The sequence below is a fragment of the Chlamydomonas reinhardtii genome, chromosome 13 (genome assembly GCF_000002595.2).
Source record: "Chlamydomonas reinhardtii strain CC-503 cw92 mt+ chromosome 13, whole genome shotgun sequence".
Classification (NCBI taxonomy): Eukaryota; Viridiplantae; Chlorophyta; class Chlorophyceae; order Chlamydomonadales; family Chlamydomonadaceae; genus Chlamydomonas; species Chlamydomonas reinhardtii.
The window spans coordinates 699,641-721,265 of record NC_057016.1 but is presented as its reverse complement, the minus strand read 5'-3'; the positions used below and the strand labels follow the sequence as shown (position 1 = coordinate 721,265).

Below are 21,625 nucleotides of genomic sequence, written 5' to 3'. Positions count from 1 at the left end.
TTGTGACGTGTTTGAAGAAAGGACATCGGTCGGGGGAGCAGCGAAGGAAGCAGATGTTGTTGTACGCAAGAAGTACTGAATGGCGCTTGATTCTCACAAAGCCTTGCTGCTATAATATCTCAACATCATTAGGGCCTGCCAGGCATAGTTAGAATGTCGACCGAAACATGAGAGCGGACGCAGGCTCAGTGCCGAGGTCCAAGTACCACGTCCAAGTACGTCCTGGAAGCAGAGCGAGCGAGCATTTTGAGTTATGGTTGACCATCTTCGCTCCCAGCGCATACTGCGCTGCTATGTGTCGGCAGCGCACGATTTGGCAAGCCCAGGGAGCCCTGCCGAGTTCTGGCAGCAATACCGCGTGGCAGTGAAAGTGGATTCAAGCGTTGCCTGGCATTCCTGAGGTTAGGCTTACGCGACGGGGCAAAGCGCCGGGAGTTGGGCCGAGTTAAGCGACTGCCTCGCGTGGCACTGACCCCTGAACAGCATAACATAAAAAATGGCATAGAACAAATCTATTTTATTTGCGGCTCCTGTTAAAGCTGGGGTATCTGCTGCGACGAACCTGTGCAAGAAGCGCTCCCTTGACCTCGCCGTGACCTCAAGGCTAACACATGATATTTAACGGGACGCTGTACTTGTTTCACACGACTATGCAGGCAGTTCGGCCCATCGGCAGCTTCATTCCTGCACCGTCAACATACTTGCGCCTTCTGCGGCATAAGGAAGGAAGTTGTTAGGAAAGACACAGCCATCGCCCCCGGAAACGGCAGAACTGTCGGGTCCGGAGCCGCAACACCGTCCACGGGCAGCGCCAGCAGCTACGCAGTAGCAACCAGCGCCAAGGCGATGCAGCATCAGCAGCATCAGCCGCAGCCGCAGCAGCAGCTCTCATACGACTGGCATGATTCTCAGGTAGCCCCGAACCGCCTGCAGCAGCAGCGCCATGCTCATCACCTGCCCCACGCCGGAAACGGGCAGGCCCCGCCGCCCCAGCTGCTGCCGGCAGCAGGGAACGGAAACCCACCGCCTTATGCGGCACCCGGGGCCGGCGGGCCTACCGGTACCGGCGCTGCACAGCGCATGAGCAACCCACATGGGGGTAGCAGTCAACAGTACATGGCAGCCCCACCGCAGGCTGCAGGGTATGGCTATTCGGAGGCGCGTGCCCACATGGGTGTAGGGGGGCCGCATCAACACCAGTACCCAGCGCAGGGACAGCAGCAGGGGCAGCAGCTTGCAGGTCCAACCCATCCCGCACAATATTCGCAGCAGCACCTGCAGCAGCACCCGCAGCAGCACCCGCAGCAGGAGCGGCAGCCCCCCACGCTGTGGCAGGCGCAGCACGAGGAGTGGCGTCGGGAGGCGGAGGCCGAAGAGCCGCTGCAGCAGCTGCAGCCGCAGGGGCAGGGGCAGCAGCAGGCAGCGGGTCAGCAGCAGACCTACATGCAGCAGCCGTCCCCCGAGCAGGTGGGCGACAGCATGCAGTGGCAGCCGCAACAGCAGCAGCAGCAGCAGCCCCAACAGCAGTGCGACAAGCCGCAGCAGCAGCCGCAACAGAAAGGCCCGCGGCCCGCTGCCTCCTGCTCCGGGCCGGGAGCCGACCGCAAAGCGGTGGCTGCAACAGGCCCGGTGGCGGCGGCAGGAGCAGATGCGTCGGCACGGGCAGCAGCAGCAGCGCCGATTACACGCGGCCTAGCAGGCATCGGGTTCAGCAGCCTGGCGCTAGAAAGGACCAGCGGCGTCGACTGCGGCGGTGGCGGCGACACCGCCGCCGGCGCCGACAGCCGAGCTGGGCTCAGTAACCGCGACTGCGTCGACGGCAGCGGCGGCGGGCTCGACGGCAGCGGCAGCTTTCTGTCGATGCTGATGCAGATCGGTGACGAGGACGGCGACTTGCCGGTGGGGGAGCCGCTGCTGGACGGCTGGTCGCCCGCCAACGACGCTGCGGCGCGGGCGCTGGTGGAGTCGCTGCCCCCCATGGAGCTCCTGGAGCCGCTGCCACAGCAGCAGCCGCAGCAGCAGCAGCAGCAGCAAACGCAGGCTGTAGCTGACGTGGCTTCGGCGGCTGTTGTTGCGGCCGCCGACGGCGCCGTACCCCTACCTGACATCTTCTGCACTCTCGAGCAGCAGCAGCAGCAGCAGCAGCAGCAAGGTACGCCGGACTCGCAGCATGCGCAGCCGCCGCGCCGGCAACAGCAGCCCGCGCCCCCGCGGCACGGACAGCAGGGGCTGCAGCAACAGTCACAGCAGCAAAAGCCGCCGGCGCCCACGGCCGTGTCGGTGGTGCACTTGGCTGCCAGGGTGCAGGCGGCGGAGGCGGCCGCCGCTGCCGCCGCGGACGCCGCCGGATCCGCTGCCAACAGCCCTGCTTCCATGGTCTCCGCCGTCGCCAACGTCAGCACCAGCCAATGCCACGGCCATGCCAGCGGCCCGCACAGCCCGCTGCTTCACAACCCAGCCGCCAAGCACGTGCACTCGCTCTCACAGCCGCAGCCGCACCCTCAGCCGCAGCCGCCGCAGCAGCACTCGGGTTCGGCGCCGCCGCAGGAGCGCGCTGGTGGCGCGGGGTCGGGCCCAGGCAACGTCGGCAGCGCGGTGGGCGGTGGCGGCGCAGGCGGTGCCGGGGGTGGCGGCGGGCAGATGCCGCCGCCCGTCTTTGCGGCGCACTCGCAGTACCCGCAGCAGAACCCGCAGCAGTGGCAGGGCCAGGCGCAGGGCCAAGGGCAGGCGCAGGGGCAGGGCCAAGGCCATGGGCAGGGGCAAAGCCGCAGTCAAGGCCCGCACGCGCTCACGCACGCCTCCTTCACAACCCACGTGCGCCCAGAGGGTGCCCGCGGCGGCAGTGGCGCCGCCATGGTTGACAGGCACTTGGTTGGCAGGGGCGACGGCGGTTTCGGCAGCTTCACTGCCGTGAATGCGGCGCCCACGGGCGCACACCATGCCTCGCTCTTGGCGCAGGCGGCGGCGCAGGCGCAGGCGCAGGCGGGAGCAGGCGGCGGCAGCGGCAGCGCGTTCACGGGTTCCCCAGCCGGCGCGGACGACATGACCATGGGCTCGACGGTGGCGGCGGCGGCGGGTGGCGCCGGCAACGGTGGCGGGGCCGCCGCGGGGATGCCAATGGTGGGCGTCCGTGCCGTCGCGCCGCAGGACATCGGCTTTGGCGGCGCCGGCTCCAGATCGGACCCACACCAGCGTTTCATGCATCAGCAGCTGCATCAGCAGCTGCACCAGCAGCAGCAGCTGCAACAACCGCAATGGCAACAGCAGCAGCAGCAGCAGCAGCTGCTGCATGGCCAGGGTTTCAGCGCCGCACGCGGCGCCGGGCAGGAGGCGGCGGGTTCGATGTGCCGGCCGCACTCGCCCGAACACCTGCAGCACCTGCAGCAGCAGCAACAGCAGCAGCAGCAGCAGCAATACCCGCACCAGCACCAGCACCACCAACAGCACCCGCAGCAGCATCTGCAACCGGCGCAGCGGCCCGCATCCGGGACGTCCTCCGCCGCCGCCTCCTCCGCCGCCGGCTCCGGCACCGGCACCGGCGCGGCGCCCATGACCACAGACGCGCCACCGCCGCCATCCCAGCAGCACCTGCAGCAGCAGCAGCAGCAAGCGCAGCAGCAGATGCGCGGCAGCGGCAGCGGACTGCACATGGCCCGCAAGCGCATGTCGCCGCTCGCCGCGCTGCGCCCCTCCCGCGGGCGCGCGCTGTGCCATGCGCTCCTGCAAGGCGTCGCCGGCACCGGCTCCGCCGGTGACGTCAGCTACGGCGGCTGCGGCGGCGGCGGCACCAGCGGCGGCGGCGCCGCGGACATGGACGACCTAGATATGGATCTGGATTTGGATTCCAGTCGGGCGCTGCGGCACTGCGAGAGCGATAAGGTACGGCGGCTGGATCCAGGGGATTTCATGACCAGCAGCCCCGTCACTGGCGGTGGCAGCGCCAGCGGCAGTGGCGGCGGCATCCAGGCGGCGGCGGCGGTGGGCCTGCCGGCAGGCGGCGGCGCCGGCGCGCCGTACGTTCGAGGCGCCAGCGTTAGCGGCAGTGGCGCCGCCGAGTTAGAGGCGGCAGCTGTGGCCACGGCGTCGCAGCTGCGGCGGCGGAACGCCAGCGCTATGGGCGGCTTTGAGAACGGCGGCGGCGGCGGCGGCGGCGGCGCCAATAGCGCCGGTGGCGGCGGCGGCGGCCAAATGCCGCGGTCGCCGCTAGGACTGGAGCCGGTCCACGCGCAGTCCGTTACGGGCTACGAGCAGGGTGGCAGCGGCACTCGCAGCGGAAACGGCAGCGCCTGCGGCGGCATAAAGGCCATGGGACGCCACTCCTTCAACTCCCGGGCTCATGCTTACGGAGGGGGCGGCGGCGGCAAGGGCCCGACGTTTACCGGCGGCATGGGCCCGGGCCCCGAGACCGGGGCTGTAGCAGACGTGCCCTTGCCGAACTGTGGCAGTGGCGAGGACTGCGGTGACGACGGCCGCGCCGCCGTTGTCGAGCAGGGCCACTCGGGCCATTTGCGCGGCGCGGCGGCGGCGGCGGCCGGGCATGGCGGCGGCGGCGTCATGCGCCGCCGCCAGTACGCGAGCTGCGACGGCCGAGCGGAGTGGCCGCTACGCTTCGCGCCGTCGCCACTGCCGACGTCGGGCGCCGGCATGGGCGCGCAGACAGAGGAGCTGGAGGCGGCACAGCCGCAGCAGCAGCAGCATCAAAGTCCGGCGTGGGGGCCGTCGCGCATGGCTAGCTGTGGTAGCGGCGAGCTTGGGCCCTATGCTGGGGGCCCGGGGCGTGGCGGCGGCGCTGAGGGGCCTGGCCGGGCGGGCCTTGAAACAGCGCCGGCGGCCGTGGGCGGCGGCGGCAGCAGACAGGCGCGGATGGGTGCCCTGATGCACTGGATGCACATGGTGGAGTCCCAGCGGCATGTTGCAGTCAACAGTGCCGACGGTGCCGCAGCTGGCGGCGCCGGTGCCGGCGGCGCGGGGCAAGCGCCTGTGTCGGCGCAGCCGCAGCCGCAGCCGCAGCCGCTGGGGCCGCTGGGGCCGGCGCCGCCGAGCCGACCTTATGACCAGGCAGCCATTGCGGCGGCCGCAGCCGCGGCAGCGAGCGCGGCGGTGCGGCAGATGGGGATGTCGACAGGTGATGGCCGCGGACCTACACCGGGCCTGGCGCAGGCGCAGGCGCAAGCGCAGGCGTACACGGGCGCGACCGCGGGGTGGCTGCCGGCTTACGGCCCGCCCGCGTCGGAGGCCGGACAATCACCGTTCCAGCAGCAAGGGCAGCAGCAACCGCACCCGCAGCAGCAGAGGCCGGGCCCTGGCGTCGGGCCGGGCGGCAGCTATGCGGGTGCACAGCACCAGCACCAGCAGCAGCACCAGCACCAGCACCAGCACCAGCACCAGCACCAGCAGCAACAGCACGCGCTACAAGGCGCTTTCCCTCACGACCCTTCAGCCACGGCGGCAGCAGGGGCGTGCGGCGCCGATGGCGGCGGCGGCGGCAGCGTGGCGGCAGCCGGCTTCGCTGTCCGGCCCTCCGCCTTCGGGTCTGCGGTGCCTGTTGGGCTCCTGAGCGGTCCCGTCAGCGGCAGCGGTGGCGGTGGCGACGGCGGCAGGCCGTTTGTGGTGGCGCGGATGTCAGAGGACCTGCAAATGACTGGACCCGCAGCAGGTGAGCTTGAAGCTTGGAATTGTTTGCTAGTTGAAGTCTTCCTCGTTGATGGTGACTTAGTTGCAAGGAGTCCTGAAGGGCCATTTGCTGTACACCCGATATGCCCGCGTCCAGCCCCTGGCTGCCAGTGTACCCCTGACCTGCCCAGACCCAACCTCACCACCGCCCTGACCTTCTACCCGCCTGCGCCCGGGCCTCTGCCACAGGCGCCGTCAGTCGTCGCGGCCACAGCATGACGGGCGGGCTGAGCGAGGACCTCAACAGCGGCGTGGCCGGCGCCACCCCCGGCGGCGGCGGCGGCGGCGACGCCGGCACCCCCGGCGGCGGCGGCGGCAGTAGCATGTACAACGCGCCCACGCCCATGAGCGCGCCGCAGCCGCTACAGCCGCCACAGCAGCAACCGCTACAGCCGCTACAGCCGTATCAGCAGCCGCTGCAGCCACAGCAGGTTGCGTTCTCGCCGCCGCAGGGCCCCGTGTCCGGCGGCGGCGCGCACACCACGATCAGCCGGGCCGCCAGTGCTGGCGTCGCCGCCGGCTTGGGGCCGCTTCCGTCGCCCACCATGTCCATGTCCCTTGACACAGCCATGCCTGATGACGGCGGCGGGACCACGGCCGGCGGTGGCGAGGTGCTGCTTCCGCCGGCCCGCCAGCGCAGCATGCACGTCAGCAGCTCCGGCGGCCTGCAGTTGCAGCTGCAGCCACTGCCACTGCCGCCGCTGCAGCAGCAGCAGCAGCAGCTGCTGCTGCAGCCGCAACCGATGGCGGTGGTGGTGCAGGAGGCCGCAGCTGCCGTCACGGCGCCTGTTGCAGCGTTCAGCGGCGGGTACGGCCGCGGCTTCGGAGCAGGCGTCGGCGGCGGCGGAAGCAGGGGCTTTGAAAACGCCGCGCAATTGCCTGTTCCCGGGCGCAGCAGCCGTAGCGCCGGCGGCGCGCCCCTGACTTCCGCCCGCAGTGCTGGTGGCGACTTTGCTGCAGGCGGCGGCAGGGCGCTGACCCCGCCGCAGCAACAGCTGCTGCAGGAGCGGCTGCAGCAGCAGCAGCAGCAGCAGGAGCGGCAAGAGAGGCTAGAGCAAGTGGAGAGGCTGCAGCGAGAGCGGTTCATGCAGGAGCGCTTGCAGTCGGGGCAGCACGTTGGCGGCGGCACAGGGCTTGAAAATTCGGATAGTCCAGGTCGCGTTCTGAATTCATTGGGGCCGCAGCAGCTAGAGCGGATGCAGCAGCAGCAGCAGCAGCAGCAACAGCAGGAGCGGCTGTTGCAGGCGCGGCAGGAGAGGCTTTCGCAGGCACGTGCGCAGATGCAAATGGCCGGTGCAGCGGCCGGCCCGGGCATGGGCATGGGGGCTAGGGACAGCGACCACCCCGGCGCGTTGCCGCTGCAGCAGCACTCGCAGCAAGTGGGGCAGCAGGGGCAGCAGCAATGGCAACAGCAACAGCAGCAGCAAGGCGGGCCGCAGGGGCCGGCCGCAGCGCATTGGCGGGAGCTGGCCCCGGGCTACGGCGGCGGCGCCAGCTACGGTCCCAACGGCAGCAAGCCGCAACACCAGCAACAGCTACAGCCTCAGCAACAGCAGCAGCAGCAGCAGCAGCGGCCGTTCGGCAATGTGCCTGCACAAGATGACCGCCGCGTTGAGCAATGGCAGCAGCAGCCGGCGGCGGCGGCCGCGCCCAACGCGGTTGCAGCCGTGTACGACCAATGGCACCATGGCGGCGGCGGCGGCGGCGGCCCTGGCGGCGGCGGCAGCCGCAGGAGCTTGGACCCGGGCGACCGATCCGCACATGCTGGGTACAGTGGCGGCGGAGGCGGAGGCGGAGGCGGAGGCGGCATGCAGGAGGCGGCGATGGGTGGCCCCCTGGGCGCGTTGGCTCGCGAGGGCGTACCCACAGCTGGCGGCGGCGGTAACGGCGGCGGCGGCAGCAACAGCGAGCTGCTGATGCAGCTGCGGCTGCCGCCGGGCGCGGAGCCAGCCGCCGGCAGCAGCGGCACCGGCACCGGCATGCACGCCTCCGGAGACGGCGCAAGCGCGGGCGGCGCGTGGCAGGGCGGCGGCGGCGGTGCCGGCCTGAGCCGCCTGCACCCGCACCGGCAGCAGCAGCTGCAGCAGCTGCAGCAGCAGGCGCGGGAGGTGATGGCCGCGCGGAGGGCGCAGCTGCAGCGGCAGAGCGTCGACGGCGACCGGCCATCGTCTGCGGCGGCGCCTGGCGCTGCTGGGGCGCCGTGGGGGCAGCAGCAGCCGCAACAAATGCAGGGGCAGCGGCAGCAGCGGCAGCAGCAGCAGCAGCAGCACTTGCAGATGCAGCAGGCACAGCTCATGCAGGCACAGCAGGGGCAGCCGCTGGGGCCAGACGCTCAGCACCACCACATGCGGCACGGCGGCGGCACGGCCAGTGGGATGGAGATGGAGGACGGCGGCGGGCAGCGCTGGCGCGAGGGCGGCCGCGGCGGGCAGGCTGCCATGCCGATGGCGATGGGGGCGGCTCCCGGCCAGTTCGCTGCTACGGCGGCGGCTTATGGAGGTGGCGCTGGCGGCGGAGGCGGTGGGTACGGCGCATCGGGCGTGGGGCCGCACGACGTGCGTGGCCGCGTGCAGTCCGCCGGCGCCGAGCTGCAGGCCACCGACCGCAGTTGTGCTTATGGAGGCGGAGGCGGCGACTGGGGCCCTGGCCGGGGTGCAGAATGGGGGCCCGGTCGCGAGATGCCTCAGCAGCAGCAGCAGCAGCAGCAGCAGCAGCAGCAGCAGCAGCAGCAGCAGCTGTACCTGCAGTCACGGCAGTACATGCAGTCGCAGCAGATGCAGCAGCAGGAAGCTGCCGGTGGCGGCACGGGCGATTCTGGCGGCCGCTGGCCCGCCAATGCCCGTGGCCAGTTCCAAACCCAGGTCCAAAACCAAAACCAGATCCAAAGCCAGGGCATGTGGGCGGAGGGCGGCGGCGGTGGAGGTGGAGATGGAGGCAACCCTGCGGGGCCGCTGGCAGCAGTGGCACGCCATGTCGCAATGCCGGGCCAACAGCAGCAGGGCGGCACTGGGAACGGAGGTGAATGGGGTCGGCGGCTGCAAGGGCAGGGCGGCGCTTCATTCGGCCCCCGCACTGGGCAGCTGCAGGCGGCAAATGCGCTGCCGCAGCGCATGCCTGCGCAGCAGGAGTACCCGCAGCAGCAGGGGCAACAGCAGCGCTTGCTGCAGCAGCAACAGCTGCAGGGGCAGGGGCAGAGGCAGCAGGGGCAGGGCGTGGCGTACCCGGCGCCTGAGCAACAGCGGCGGCAGCAGGCATATCCCAACCAACAGCCACAGCAGCCGTACCCCAACCAACAGACGCAGTCGCACCCACAGCAGCAGTCGCAGCCGTACGGGGCCGGCCCCAATGCCGCTGCTAGTGGCAGCTATGGTGGCGGCGGCGGCGGCGGCAGTGGCTATAACGGCGGCGGCAATGGCATGGCGTCGTGGACTGGCGGCGCGGCGGGTCCAGGGCCGGCGCCAGCGGGTCAGGCTCCGGCTCAGGGCCCGCTGGGGGCCCTTGCGCCCGGCCGCTTCGGCGGTGGCGGCGGCTTTGCAGCGGGATCCGCACATGGCAGCGGTACCGGGCCGGGGCAGCAGCAGCAGCAGCAGCAGCAGGCGGCAGCCGGCGGCCGGGGAGGCGGCTACGCCGCTGGCGAGTACGTCGGCGGCGGGTGGGTCGGCGGCGGCGGCGGCGCAGGGATGCTGCAAGGCGGGGGTGGAGGCGGCGGCGTAGGAGGCGGAGCAGGCGGTGGCGGTGTCGGAGGCCCGCAGGTCTACGGCATGCGAGACGTGGACATGATGGGTGCGGCGGCGGGGCCGGGGCCCGGCGGCCGCGGCCCTGATGCCCGGTACTGCTAGGGCGCGCGCGAACGATTGATTGATTGGTTGATTGAGGGTTGGATTCAGGTCTAAGCTGGGCTAGAGACCGGGCTGGTTTGGTCTGGCCTGGCCTGGTCTGGTGCGTCAATGCACCGGGTATGCGGCCGTGCGGTTGCCCTGCGTCTTGGCACTGCGTCTTGGCACTGCGTCTTGGCACTGCACCAAGTGAATCAAGAGATGCCTTTCATAACCCGTCAACGACACTGCGTGCACGCGCGTGGCGCCGCGCCTGGCTCCATCTGGCGGTCCGTTGTGCGCCCGACATGATTTGTGTTGTCGGATGTCATGCGAATACGATTGAGGACGCGGCATTTGCCCAGGCGCATCGGGTACCGCAGCAGATGAACAATGGCATATTTAAGGATTGCGTGCGTTGTCATGAACATATGCGTGACGCCATGCTGGGGGAGGCTGTGGGTGGGGCGGCTGGCTGTTGTGACGTACGGTATGCCGATAGCTGCAACCGGTGCGCCTTGAAAGAACGGAAGCGAGCTCGGGCCAGAAAACACGGCCAGGTTTGCAATATAGAATAGGACACCAAGAAGTGCTACGATGGACGATGCTGCGTTAGCTTTGCCAATGCTGCAGGATGCTGTTTCGTTTGTCGAATGTGTGTGTGTGTGTGTGTGTGTGTGTGCGTGTGTGCGCGCGTGCGCGTGTGTCCATGCGTCTCGTTTGTCCAATATGGGTGCGCATCCTCTGGGGGTGCAGCAGCCGCGCCTTGCAGCGCTGACAGCCGAGCTGGGCTCTGTATCCGCGACTTAAGTATGCAGGCTTTTCGATGATGTGCAGGTCATACGGGCAGTGTGTTGCAGTGTCCGTTGAGGCAGAGACGTGAGGTTGTGCGTTGTGGGGGCACCTGTGGCGTGTCCATATGGTGGCATTGCTGTCTTGCGTGTGCGTTTCACGCAATAGGGCATTCGTCCGGGCGCGCGGCCATGCTTTGCTGTGCCGGGCGGCGTGCGCGCCCGAGTTCATGTTATGTTTAAGGGAAGGAAAGCACGCGTATGTATTGTGTGGGCGCGGCTCGGGAAACTCCATCGTCATAATGGTCTCGTGCCCACTTTTTTATTGGGGCTTGCCTTTGCGATCCAGATGACTAAGCACTGTGCGACATTGCCATTTCGATCAAGGCAGGCGAGGTCAAACGCTGCGGCCTGAGGTGTGCATTCGGTGGCTATGAAACATGGGTGAGATGCAAAGGGTAATACAAAGCATACCGTGTGACATCCCCGTGTGCAGGTCAACCGGTGCGTTTCCGGGATGGCGTGCGCGCAAGAAGCAATCTACTGAAATGCGGGGCACCTGCATGCCGTGTGTTGACTCGGGTGCTGCGGAGGCGCCTATCTCACGGATGATGTGGGAGCATGCGCGGTAGCCCGGCCCCCAAGCGTGATCATCGCCTGTTCTTGAGATGTGTCGTAAATCGTAATGCTCGGAGGAAAAGCACCTCCGCTTTCGAGGTGTTGCTTATATGTGGCAGCGGGACATGTGTGTTCAATTTTGCCAAGGGGGGGCGGGTGAGCTGCGCACCTAGTGCGTGTCTGCAAGGTCGCGACTGCATCTCTGACACGCCTGCTGGTGTGTTGAATGCAAGGGGCTGTGTTGATGCGAGGAAGGGGGCTGGTGTGGTGGAAGACAGGTGCCGACCGAGTGGATGCAGGCAGAACAGCGGTAGGAGTGAGCTGAAAGCTTTAGACGCGCGGCCTCAGGAGCGTAGTCGGAAAGTCGGTGTATAGCTGCATTCTGCGTGCGTGGCATGGACCATGCAAGGTGAGGTGGCCTGAAGAAGGCACCAAACAAACGGCACGGCGGCGACAGAGGCATTTGAGGTCGTGTGTGAGCATGGTAAGGCCAGGTGTGTGCTGGGCCGGAGCGCAGGAGCAGCGCAGCGCGAGTGCGGAGGACGGAGCGCCACGACTGCTGGCGACAAGGGCTAGCGGGCCACAGGGTAAAAGGGTATTTGGAAGGTGGGGTTCCGTAATTTTCCAGATGACCGGTGGTTCGTTACTCGTACATTCGTAGTCATCACATGTCATCACTACCTGCCCCCGTCACAAGCACAGCAGGCACACACCTTGCCATGCTATTCTCGCCAGCAAAGAACGTAAACCAGGCAGCGGCCGGGCCCAGGGGAGGCCTTTGACTTCCATGACAAGTGTTCCCCGGTCAGGGGGGGGTAGTTTCGACTGGGAAAGGCCCCATGTTCTAAAACGAAAGCGCTTGACGAGAGGATACCAAATCCACTTTCAGAGTTTCAATCAGGGTAGTAATTGCAAAGTTATGGGCCCTCAAAGTTCAGGGTCGGTCGTCGGGGTTGGGGGTCCCCAAGGTTTCGTCACGCGGATGTGGGTGGGACTGCCAGATTTCGTCTCTGCGCCCTAAACGCCCCTCTAAACGCTCCGCCCATTAGCACAAGTACTAGCACACATTAACATGCACATACTACAGCATTTGCAGAACGTTTGGCCTCTGGAAAGCGGCCGCATGTCCGTCCACATCGGCATTGTAGTAGCGTAGAGCCCCACTCGAGCGTCTCTCACTGGTGTCATGGATACTATGCGACCTGTTGCTAACGAGTAACGGCCAAGGCTTCGTGTGGGTCATGGCGACAAGGCTGCCGCCGGCCATCGAGCGTGACATGAATCCCGGGATTCTTCACATGATCCCGGGAGAAAGTCGACCAATCTCTTCCGGCACACAATCCCAAACATCATATGTACAGCGCAATTGTAAGCTTAAGCGCACGCCCCGGTAGTCTGACAGAAGGGTCGGTGGTCGGCCATGGACACATGGACATGTGTGGCATGGCTGCCGGTCAAGTTGTGCCTCCAGCTGAACCGGAGGTATACAATTGTAGAGCTCGCCGAGAGCAGTCGATTGACACCGACCTGGCTAAAAACCAAAGGGTTTTGAGGGGGTTTTGAGGGGTTGCACGGTGGTGGGGGTCGGTCGGTCGGTCCGGAGGGGGGGTCGGGAGGTTTTGGGACATGGGGTCTGGAGGTTTAGTTCGTACCCCCCCCCCCCCCCTGCCCCGGTCACGGGAAAAGGGGCTGAGCCCCTCCACTCTCTAAGGCCGAACAACCTCATCGCCCGGACATAGCCGGGGTCGGTTTCCACAGGCACATAGCCAAACCAGGTGCCTATCTAGCAGTCGCGATGCCACAGCAGAGCCAACCGCAGCCAGACGCAGCACAGTTGTCAACAGCTGCACTACTTGTCATGCCTCTACGCATGCCCTGCCAGCCCCACTGCGGACCGCTACCTAGACACCAGCCGGCTCCTCAGCCTGCGCGCTTGCGCCGCTTCTTGGGCGGCGCTGCGCTCTCCTCCTCCACGTGGCCTTTCCCGCCCCCTCCGCTACCAAGATGCGCGCACGCGCCCCCGCTGCTGCCGCCGCCGCCGCCGCCGCCGCCGCCACCGCCGCCGCTGCCGCCGCCAGTCTGCAGCGATGCAGGTCGCTTGTAGCCCGCTGCCTGAAGGGCAAATAGTATCCGCCTTTCGAGAGAGTCTAATGAAGGCGTGGAAGCACGAGCGGCTGCAGTCTGAGCCAAGCACTTTCCCATCAGACAACAAGCAAGTACAAGCATTGGATGGGGCTGTGTGCGGAAGGAGCGGCACCACTGACCATGCAAGGGCACAGTAGAGCATTTATACCAGTTGCGCACCACAAGGCCTTGATGAGGTTCCGCCTATGCTGCTGGCCGCTTACTGCCAACCGCGCCTATTGACGACCTAGGGAGGAGAGGATTTGCCCGCTATGTGTTGCAAATGAAGTCGAAGATGAGAATCATGTGCTCATGCGGTGTATGGCCTACGACCAGTTGCGTTTGGGTAGCGAGATCGATTTTACAGGCGGAATGCAGGCCGTCATGCAGAATACGGACCCAGCCAGGTTAGCCGCGTTACTAGATTCCATTTGGGAGCACAGGAGCATAAGCACCCCCATTCGGGGACCAAACTAGCTGCATATATAAGTGTTGCAGGCGTTATAAGGGCCCCCCGGCCCGGGCCTCGGTTTCTACAAGGACAGGAATGCACGTCGTGCTCACCACCTTGTAACCACACACAACAACAGCTTGTGCCCCAGCAGCATCTCCACCAGCGCGTGCCGGATGTTGGTTGCAGAGTTGACGTCACGTCCCTGCACCGTCGGGAGGGTAGAGTGAGTGTGTCCCACTGTGCCCACGACTCAAGGGAAAAGTGGGCTGCGCCCACGGCACGTCTCCTTGTCTGAGGCTGCAAGCGTCAGCCTCATCTCCCGGACAGTCCCGGTTCGTTACTTGTCCCCGTCACAAGCACATCAGGCACACACCTTGCCATGCTATTCTCGCCAGCAAAGAACGTAAACTGATGGTTTCCGCTCGAGCGCAGCGAGTTGTCGGAAACCAAGGTTTCCTGCGTTCGAAGTGTACGTTGTTGTGGGCCCCGAAGGGGCGTGGCGTGTGTGTTTGTTCATTGGGGCCCATGCGCCGCATGGGCGGTGGGCCCGGTTTAGTAGCGGAGCGCGGGGTCGCGCTCGCTACTTTGCGAGTTTCCTTCTGTCAGTACTGACTACCGTCGTCCCTGACTGCGCGGTCTGCGTGGTCACACGGCGGTTCGGGCTCGCCCTCCCAACCCCGCACGAAGACCGCAGTTCTCTGCTTGCAGGTACCCTCCCCGGCGGCGGAGCCGCCCTCACAACTTGTAACATGACGCAATGCATGGAAACCCGGCTGCGGCCGACTTCCATGAAATAAGGGGAGCGCACAGCCTTGCTGCCGCGCCCAGGACCATTGATGGGACTGTGTAAAGGCAGGTTGGTGAAGTCCCGTAGGGTGCAGCTGATTCCCAGACCCCAGCAGGTGGCAAACGAGTTGCAACGGCAGTGCATGAGCGCGCGGCTGGTCGAACGCCGGAGTTGCTGTACAAGTTGCCGGCTGGCTGGCGCCCAGGACCATTGTGGGCGTTTGTGGGCGGCGCGCCCGCACCACAGCGCCGTACCAGGCCGTACAAGCGGCCGCATTCTGTAGAGCTGGACGGTACTGATGGGTATGGAGGTTCCCGCACACCTCGGATAGACCGACAAAGGTCGCTGGCGAACGCGAACGCCAACGTAATTTCTGGTCTTGCCCGCGAGGGTTGGTGAAAGCGGCAGGGAAGCGTGTTACAGCCGACCGGACTGTCACTGTCCAGCCGACCGGGGGCACCCGAGGCTCTGTCGCACTCGCCGCGTTCCCACACGAAGCAACATTGTGTTTGGCCTACGCCTAGGACAGGCGACAACCGGAACGGTGTACGAGGGCTAGCGCTGAACAGGCTGTCCGATAGCACATCACGGACCGTGTTACACAATCTAGCGCTGAGAGGAATCGGCAATCCGTTATTAGCAGCTCGCACACCATGCACACAAGTCATTGGATGTCCCGTTTCTCCGTCTCGAACCCCCGCCACACATCAGTAACATTCAACCAACGCACGCCTTGCACTTGAGTGAACACCCCCTGCCGGCTCCACCCGTGCTGCACGCCTGATTGGCTCCGTGCCACGCCTAGCAGCACGCTTGCGCGGCCCACCAGGCCCTGGCCCCAGGCACTGCCGCCGCAACGGCCGCTGCCACCCTCGCGATCAAGGCGCCCCAGCCAGCCAATGGCTGCCAGCCAAGCACCCCTGCAGCCCAGCCATCGGCCCGCACCTAGCGCCATGCCCGTGCACTCGCAGCCTTGCCCGCCTTCCTCCCCGACCGACAAACCGCATCATGCCTGTGTAAAACCTAAAAACCTGTACCATTGTTTGTTTACCAACACAGGCCTTGTAGGCCGCAACAGGTACACATCCTTCCGAGGGACCCCGTGCAAAAGCGCCGGAGCGCCGCAGCCGACCAACAAGCCTGTGCCTCGCCCCTTCTTCGGCGGGTAGCAATGCTTCACACGCAACACAGGGACAAGCCCCCATCCCTCCACACACCCACATACCGTACGTCCAACAACAAACACCGGACCCTCCCTGCCCGGTCAGCCGCGCACGGCTCACTTCACACAGCAATCGTCCCGGACGTCCAACACACACAAATGCTTTAGTAGACAATTGCGATACACACGCGCTACGCAATAATCCTCGTTCTCTGCTACGCGCAACCCACATGCCGGCCCAGTCTTCAGGCAAGCTAAACACACCTGTGGGACCATCGATAAGCACGCCGCCGCCGAGCTCTCTGGCCCGGCGGTGTGGGCGCACCGCCGCCCCAGCATGCGGTGTTGGCATTGGTCGCAAGTGTCTGTTCTCCGTGTGTACCTCTTGACCTCTGTGTCAGCAGTCGGCAGCATCCACGCAGCTGCCAACGCTTTTGCCCTCTCCAACGGCAGATGAGATACAGAAGCACAAATGCATATACGGCACGAGCGGGTGCCTTTGAAACATCCAAGCGCACACGTGTGTCCTGCCGATCCGTCCACTGCCGATCCCGTTTCACTGGCCGCCGGCCCGGCCAGCACTCGTGCCGTCAGCTGCAGCAGCTCTCCTCTCGCAAGAGCTACAACTCCGTCAACACCGTACCTCTGTCAACCCGCCTTACCGCGCCCGCGCATGGATGAACAGATGAACAGAAATCCCCCGCGGCGGGGCATGAGTAAGCCACTCGGCACAGCCGCCCTTGAGCACGGCCGGCCCTGCCGCCGCAGCTGCAGTTGCTGCTGTAGCTGCCGCCAGGTAAGCAGTGGGTTCCACTCATTCGAATAGTTCTGCAGCCGTATGTGCCGCGTGTGCCGCAACGGCTGTCCTCCTCCAGCTGGCGTGGCTCGGCCGTAGCCGGTGACGTATGCACAAGGCTAAACACATGGACGCGCGACGCCGCCAGTGCGCTTCTCCGTCGCTGCACCAGTCCGGCGGCCGGGCGCGTGCATGGCGTGCGCGCGGCCGCTGTGACAGCAGGCCGCGCAACTGCTGACGCCGGGCAAACGCCGTGGCAGCAGCCCGCCATCTGCGTGTGCGTATGTCCTCCGCCCCTCTACGGCCCCCCACCCAACCACACGCGCCCATCGCCCCCCGCCGCGGTGCCAAGACAAGTATGCTTACCGCAGCCGCAACTGCAGCCGTGCGGCCCGGCCGCCGGCCGCCGGCCGTTGCCTGCACAGCCCCGCGCCGCCAGCTACCCTCACAGCCTGAGGCTCCCCCACCCCCACGCCGACTGGCGCTCCTCCCGATCCTTGCGCTGCTGCCACTGCTGCTCCCCCCCCCCCCCCGCCTCTGCTGTCACTGCTCCTGCTGCCGCCGATGGCACGCCAGATCCCACACACAGCCGCTCACGCCTCCGGCGCCTGGCTGCTTGTGCCGGGTCCGGGCCCGCCAGCGGCCTCCCGCACGCCGGCGGGTGCCTCCGGGCCGGGTCATTGCTGCTGCCCCTCCGCGCCCGCCTGCGAGGTGCTGCCGCCCGGCCCACCCGCCGCGCCCATGCCGGTGGACTCCCGCGTGGCCTGGCGCAGGGAGGAGGAAAACGGGGCAGGGCGCATTGCTGCTGCTGCTGCTGCTGCTCCGGCTCCACAAACAAGCCCCCCTCCCAGCGTCTGCACTATCAAAGCACCCCCTGGCGTCGGCACCTCAAAGTTGTGACAGACACGCTCCTTTCCCCTCCCCTCCTTCGCCCCTTCTTGGCCCCCCCTCGCTCTTGTGAATTGGGTTCGGATCAGTTTGGGCTGGCATCTGCAACCCCCCCCTCCCCCTCCGCACCTGCAGCAGCTCGCGCAGCATGACCTCCATGTCCTCCAGCTCCTTGACGATCTCGCCAAAGGTGGGCCGGTCCGCGGGGTTGTGCGCGATGCAGCGCTTGCCCAGGTACTCCAGGTGCGGGAAGCAGTCGGGGGGCCACTGGGGCCGCAGGCCCTGTGGGGTGGGGGCGGGATGGGGTGGGGTTACATTCATGATCAGCTAAGGAAATGGGGTGGGAGGAGGATGAGGAGGAGGGAAAGCTGGGAGAGGGTGAGAAGCAGGGATTTGATGGGTGAGGGGAGGCAAGGGGAGAGGGGGATGCAGGCGCTAGCAAGGCTTGTGCATGCATGCCCCGAAACGAATGGCGACCAGGTTGTTAGACAGCCGCCCAGCCCCAATGCGGCCGCCGCTAGCACCCGCGCGCACCTGCGACACGGACTGGATGACCTCCCCCTGCGTCATGTTCTCGTACGGCTTCTTGCCCGTCACCATCTCCCACCTGCAGTGCCAGCCGGGCCGTAGGGCGGAGTTAGGGCCAGGAGGTAGGGCGGCGGTCAGGCACAGGCATGGGTGCAAGCGCCGGCGCAGTGGGCTGGACCCGTGTTTGGAACAAGGTATCAGACACGCTCAGGTCACGGGTCGGGCAAGTGCCACAAGGGTACCGCAGTACTCGCCGCAGGACCCCACACAGCGCCTACAATGCCCGGCCCCGACCCCAAACCCGACCCCGGAGCACACACACAGCTTAGCCTAGCCCGGCCTCACAGCAGCATGCCGAACGCGAACACGTCCGTGGCCTTGGACATGGTGCCGCTGAAGTGCTCCGGGGCCATGTAGCGCAGCGTCTGCAGTGAGGTGGGTGGGGGAGGTGGAGCGGCGGGGAGGCGAGGTGCGGAGATGGGGAGGTGCGGAGGTGAGGTGGGGAGGAGGCGAGGTGGGGAGGAGGCGAGGTGGAGGAGTGGAGCGCCAGGTACAGCGCAGGTAACAGAGCGGGTGTTGATGCGAGGAGGTGGGGCGTGCCCCTGCTCGCATCAGACCGCTCGCATCCCAACTGGGTCCGCACCCGCCCCAGCCACGGGCCCCCGATGCACTGCTGCTACCCTCCACCCACGCCGAGCCCCTCCCCGCTCTACGTCTGCCCGCCCACTCACCCCCCACGTGTTGGTGGCGATGGGCCCGTGCGCCACGTGGCTGAGCCCGAAGTCCGCCAGCTTGGCGATGAAGCCGCGCCGGTCCACACGCGCCGACGTCAGCAGCACGTTGCCCGGCTTCAGGTCGCCTGAGAGGCGAGTGCAGGTGCAGGAGAGGAGAGGGAGAGGAGGGCGTGAGGGCCGGGCGCGAGGGGGCGGTGGGCGCGCGGCACGAGGACGAGGGCGACAGGGCAAAGGACAACAGGGCAAGGCTTGTTGGCGGATGGACACACACAGACACACACAGACACACACATAAACAGCCAGACGCACTCGGACACGCACCGTGCAGGATGTTGCTGCTGTGCAGGTGCTTCATGCCCAGCGCGATCTCGCGTGCCGTGCGGAACAGCGCGCGCGCCGCGATGCGCTTGTTCCAGCGCGGGCTTTCCCGGAAGACCTGCCGCTTGTAGATGGCCTCCTGCAGCGTGCCCTGTGGGGGCGTGCGGGAGCAGCCGTCCATGCAAGGCAGAGTGATCAGCAGCTCACACGTGTGCAGTGCCGTGTGGGGTTTTGGTGCGCGTGGCGCCAAAGAGGTGAGGGTGAGAGGTGGAAGCAGGGGCACGGCGAGCAGTGCGGCAAAGGGGATCAAGGGCTGTGGGAGGTGGCCGAAGTGAGCACGGCCTTCCTGCCACGCTCCTCAGCCTTCCGGCGCCTGCTGTGGACACTGCCGCGGGTCTTCACCACACACTTTCAAAGAAACCAAGCCAAGCTGGTTGCACCGCCCCTGCTCCCGTTTCATTGTCATGCTCCCCAGCCTCCCCTCCCACGGTTTCCATCCCCCGTGCAATACTCATCCCCCGCCGCCGCCTGCTCCTGCAACCTCCTCCCCTGCGCCCCTCCCTCCTTTCCCACGCCTCCGCCTCCATACCAGCTACCTGCCCCAAAACTTCTCCCGACCTTTTCCCACGACCTCCACCCCACGCCCCAGCCGCTCGCCGTCCCTGCCACCGCGCCGCCCCCACCCCCACCTCCATCGCCCTCGCCACCAGTGTGCAGTGCAGTCCAGCGCACTTTCACCTTGACTTTAGATTTGGTCCTGTACCCCCCTCCCTCCCTCCCTCCTCCCCCTACCCTCCTCCCCACCCCCAGCCGCCACCCACCCTGTCGGCGTACTCCATGATGACCACCGCCACGTACTGGCCCGGCTTGACCTGCAGCTGCAGCAGGATGTTGGACACGGAGATGGTGCCGCCGCCCGCCTTGTGCCGCGGGTCGCCGAAGCTGCGGACGTGGGAGTGGGAGGGGTGGGAGGAGGGGTTGTTTTGGAGTGGGCGATGTTTAGGTCAGGGGAGGCAGGGGTGGTGGGGTTGCAGTGGTGGTGCCGTATGCGGCGGCCCTGACTCTGGCAGGAGTGGTGTCATGCTGGCCCTCTCTCACGTGCACGCGCATGGGCAGCAGCTGGGCCTCACCAGCTCCGCATCCGGAAGGCCCCCTCACTACGAACCGCTGACACCCTCCAGCCACGGCGCGGCCGCCAACGGTCGTGGCGCCAGTTGTCTTCCGTAAACCCCACGCCCAGACAGCAGATCGATCCCCCCTGAGCAAACCCACTGCGCCAGTCTGTGCCCCGCCCCCGGGCACGCGCGGCGCGGCAGGGCGGTTCTTCCGCCCCATCCTCCGCGTCGCCAAGCTGGCCTGAGCGGCATGTTGTGTGTGCTCAGACGTGCCCCTGCCGGTGCCCCTGCCCGTGCCCCTGCCCGCCTAGACCGGCCGGCCTCTTGCACCATGAGCGATGCTCCAGCCGCGCTGCCTGGCGTGCCTGCTTCGAAACCCCGCCTGACCTTCCACACACCCCGATGCCTGCCCCAGCCAGCCAGCCCGCACCCAGCCCGAGACTCGGCGCCTGCTGCCCGCACGCACCCGTCGCCGCTGACGAAGCGCAAGCTGTCGCCGCTGAGCCGCCGCGCGTCCTCCGTTGCCGCGCCGTGGATGGTGTGAAGCGACTCGTCGTCCATGAGTGCGCACCGCGTCGTGTAGGTCTGGATGACGTTGGGGTGGCTGCAAGCATCGCAGAGCAGGGATGGGGGAGCTTAGTGATACACCCAGCCGGAGCAGCGTCCCCTGCCTCCCCCTGCGCCCCTTTCAGCTCGCTCCGCTTTATATTGAAAAAGCCTGCCTGCGAGCGATTTCTGTGAGGTGCGGCCCGCAAAAACGGCGTTGCCGCTCCTGTCGACATGCGACTCACCTGAGTAGCTGGCCCAGCAGAGACTCTCGTAGCGTCACGCTATTTGAGTTTAAGCTGTCGGAGACCACGAACTTGATGGCCACCTTCGCGTCTTGCCAGAGTCCTGTTCGGAAACCGACCCCGAAGCCTTAGTGTCCTGCGCTGTTTCCATGAACCAGCACCTTCCTGGTCCAGAACTGCATGCAAAGGCTCACCCTTGAAGACCGCGGCGAAAGACCCGTTCCCGATGAAGGCCAAGTCCTTGATGTCTCCGACCAGCTCTTCGGGTCGACACAGCTGCATGTTCGACTGGCACAGGGTCTGCTCGCTTGTGAGCTTCAGGCTGTGGGTGTAGCACCCCGGCTGGCCCGGTACCGGCGGTATCGCTGTTGGCGCGGGGACCACTTTTTTGTCGCCAGTGGAGAGCTCCAGCCCCCCGTCTGCCGGGTCTGAGGACTGCATCTGTTCCGGCGTCGATTGTGGCGCGTCTCCGGAGCCCCGCGTGCCTCCTTTGTCCTTGTCCGAGGCCGAGGCATTCTGCAGATGCAGCGCCTACTGGTTCACGCTCATGGAACTTTTACGGCAAGCAGTTACACAGCAAACATTACGTACACCACACCTGCGTGCTCCGGGTGAAGTCGCTGCCGGCCTTTTCACCCGACTGGTTCTGCGACAGTGCACTGCTTCCAGCTTGCCCCAGAACCTTCGCTTCCGCAGATGACTCCAGCGGCTTAGATACTCCTAGTGAAGCCTGAGCGGACGCTGGCGACGGGGTGCTTGCTAGCGGGTTCGGCACTTCATCCTTGGGAGGAGCATTGCGTTGCGCTGACTGAGCTGGTGCTGCCTTGGGGGCCGGCGGCCCTCCGAAACATGAAAAGAGCGGCATTCCTAAAGGTGGGCCAGCCTAGAACTGGCCCAGCAAAAGGCTAGACGAAGAAATTGTATACGCAAGCGCTCGTTGCGCTGAGCTTAAGTTATGAACATTTCAAAGACGGTAGCAAAGCAGTAAGGAGGACTGGTCGATTCGTTTCTTTGAAATGCTTCTTGTTACA

At 66.3% G+C, this 21,625-nt stretch overlaps 2 protein-coding genes across 3 annotated transcripts; one reads left to right on the top strand and one right to left on the bottom strand.

Annotated features, from left to right (window-relative positions):
* The first annotated feature begins 123 nt into the window (after window positions 1–123).
* Window positions 124–11,779, top strand: CHLRE_13g566500v5 (uncharacterized protein). 2 transcript variants are annotated; one of them, XM_043069284.1, is made up of 4 exons: window positions 124–912; window positions 1,270–2,796; window positions 2,959–5,656; window positions 5,863–11,779. In XM_043069284.1, the coding sequence occupies exons 1-4, from the start codon at window positions 847–849 to the stop codon at window positions 9,510–9,512; spliced, it is 7,941 nt and encodes a 2,646-aa protein (XP_042917259.1). In that variant the 5' UTR covers window positions 124–846; the 3' UTR covers window positions 9,513–11,779. The 2 variants fall into 2 exon arrangements, with proteins under 2 accessions (XP_042917259.1, XP_042917260.1); XM_043069285.1 differs by having other exon boundaries at window positions 5,863–11,396.
* Window positions 11,780–14,847: 3,068 nt separating this feature from the next.
* On the bottom strand, window positions 14,848–21,583 carry CHLRE_13g566450v5 (uncharacterized protein). Its single transcript, XM_043069283.1, has 11 exons — window positions 21,193–21,583; window positions 20,789–21,110; window positions 20,595–20,697; window positions 20,270–20,407; window positions 19,510–19,630; window positions 18,692–18,839; window positions 18,368–18,495; window positions 17,982–18,061; window positions 17,643–17,715; window positions 17,238–17,390; window positions 14,848–16,984 (listed from the first exon to the last, which is right to left on the bottom strand). Exons 1-11 carry the CDS (start codon window positions 21,457–21,459, stop codon window positions 16,898–16,900), a joined length of 1,620 nt encoding a protein of 539 aa, XP_042917258.1. The 5' UTR covers window positions 21,460–21,583; the 3' UTR covers window positions 14,848–16,897.
* Between the last annotated feature and the right edge of the window lie 42 nt (window positions 21,584–21,625).